This window comes from Anneissia japonica, unplaced genomic scaffold, assembly GCF_011630105.1.
Source record: "Anneissia japonica isolate Jap-2015-1 unplaced genomic scaffold, ASM1163010v1 scaffold1525_len913038_cov183, whole genome shotgun sequence".
In the NCBI taxonomy this organism is placed as follows: domain Eukaryota; kingdom Metazoa; phylum Echinodermata; class Crinoidea; order Comatulida; family Comatulidae; genus Anneissia; species Anneissia japonica.
The window spans coordinates 338,548-340,731 of record NW_022728504.1 but is presented as its reverse complement, the minus strand read 5'-3'; the positions used below and the strand labels follow the sequence as shown (position 1 = coordinate 340,731).

Sequence of the window (2,184 nt, the reverse complement as noted above, 5' to 3'; positions counted from 1 at the left end):
GACCGGAAATGGTACTCACAGACTTAACATTTGAAAATAATTTTATTTTCATCCATTAAAAATAAAAATTGCTGCTGCCCCGACCTTAATTCACCACTGGATATAATATGATATATCGTACAGTCGATATCATTTCCCCATATACCTTGCCAGATAGGCCTACCTTGGCAGCTAGAGTGTGCTTGAAAATCGACTGTGTTTGAAAGTTGCCCTTTTGGCGTTCCATAGTGTTCAGTGTTTGATTTGATTTCACATCTCTCAGCTGCTGCTGCTGCGGTCAGTGTCGTCGTCACAGGACTCAACCACAAAAATATAGTTCTTTATTATTCTATACTAGAATAGTTTATTTGATCAGTAATGGTTATACTTTTTATTGTACTTTTATCTTATATTCTCATTAAATGAGAAACATCTAAATTACAATTTAATTGCAATTTCATATTGACTTCAAATTTTTCGCGGAGGAATATACCTAAGCCTATTGATTGTGAGCTTTTCCCGTCGTCGTTGACCAAACGTCGATTGTTGAAAGGGAGCAAGCATGGCGGATACGAAGACAGAGGCTAACTCTGTTAATGGCCAAGAAAAAACCTACGGAAGAGTTGTCATCACGCTTGAAAATTGTATAATACCATCCGGAAAACTTTCCCCAACACCCTCAGTTCTTGATGGGTTAGATATAGAAACAGAAACTGATCTTAGAATTTTAGGATGCGAGTTCATACAGATGGCTGGAATCCTACTCAAACTGCCACAGGTATGTAACGACATAGGCTAGGCCCTAGGCTAGGCGGCTAGTTCCTGCCTAAGTACTGGATTAGTTAGATAGTAGGCCACACTGTTTGGGCGCCACTGTCTGTAGTATGTGATGAGGGTGCGGTATGGATCATCACTCATGACCTTTTTTGATCGTGATACTAGGTCTAGTAAGAAGGACTAGGCCTAGGCGGTGTAGGACTGTTTCGGCCTTAAGATATTCAATGCCTAAATAAGGGTTATTGTATGGAACGCCGTGTAGTGTATAATCAAAGCGTTAATTGGATGTCGCTGTACAGTACCAGTGCAACGTTGACCGCGGGTTAGGTGGTGGTACAGGGGAATTGAATACCGATTGAAATAACGATTACTAATAAAAATGTTAATAGCATAATTTTTAGTTAAAGTATTTCACTTAATAATTTACTTAAATTTGTAAGTTATCAAGAAGAAAATTTATTTGTATTTTGGAATAAAATATATAATTAATTAACCTTCCATCACAATAATTTTGTATGTATGATAATAAAGGTACCTATAGAATTACAAGACGATGAACGTTCCAGGAAAAAGTTGATTGATCAATGATTGGTTACCGTATTTAAAATGTATATGATGGTATAAGTGGCCTATGTATAAGTAGTGGTAATCAATTGGATTTTGATCATTAACTTCTGTTGTGTGTTAATATAACAGCAACGTTGTGTGTTAAATCTTTAATCAGTTGGTGGATTCGCTTTCGGTGATTCATTAATCGGCAGACACTTGCATACATTTTCTTCAAAATGCGCATGTTTTGACCTCCAATGCAAGACGGTAAATAACGTCACCATGCAGGGCTTGAAATTAACTTTTTTTCTCGGTAGCACTGCCAAAATTTTCTGGCACCTCCCAAAAAAAATTTGGTAGCACAAGTAATTTTTTTAGTAGCACATATTTCTCCATCCTTTTTGCATCCCCTAAGATAATAAGCGCTGTGCAATATTTTATTCTTTATATTTCCTAACAAACCCCCACCCACCCACACCTACACTGTCCCCATGGATTATTATGCAAGAAAAAAGACATGAAAGAAAAAGAGAAGAGATTTTTAAAAATAAAAAATAAAAAACAAGAAAAATAAGAAAAATAATGAATAAGAAATAACAAAAGGAAGGAAAGAAAGAAAAAAGAAGAAAGAAGTAAAATGGTGGAAAGAAAATGACAATTAAAAAACTAAAAGAAAGGTAAGTATCAAAAATGAAATAAGAAAAATGATGAAACAATATTAAAAAGAAAATAGATATTAAAGGGATAGTAAAGAAAAAAGGTGCAAGGTAAAAAATTCAACCTAACTGGAAGGAAAGGGAAAGTATTTCCTGGAAAATTTCAATTGTTAGGAATATTTCTAAGAAAATTACAAATTTCTGTTAATTTAACAGATATACA

The 2,184-nt window shown here is 34.7% G+C and overlaps 1 protein-coding gene across 1 annotated transcript in view; it reads left to right on the top strand.

The window, feature by feature from the left end:
• Positions 1 to 266: 266 nt before the first annotated feature.
• LOC117114224 (cyclin-L1-like) overlaps positions 267 to 2,184 on the top strand; it is a gene marked incomplete at its 3' end in the record, with an annotated part of 12,419 nt that continues 10,501 nt past the window's right edge. Inside the window, 1 exon segment of the mRNA XM_033257829.1 lies at positions 267 to 757. Coding sequence (XP_033113720.1) covers positions 542 to 757 — 216 coding nt within the window.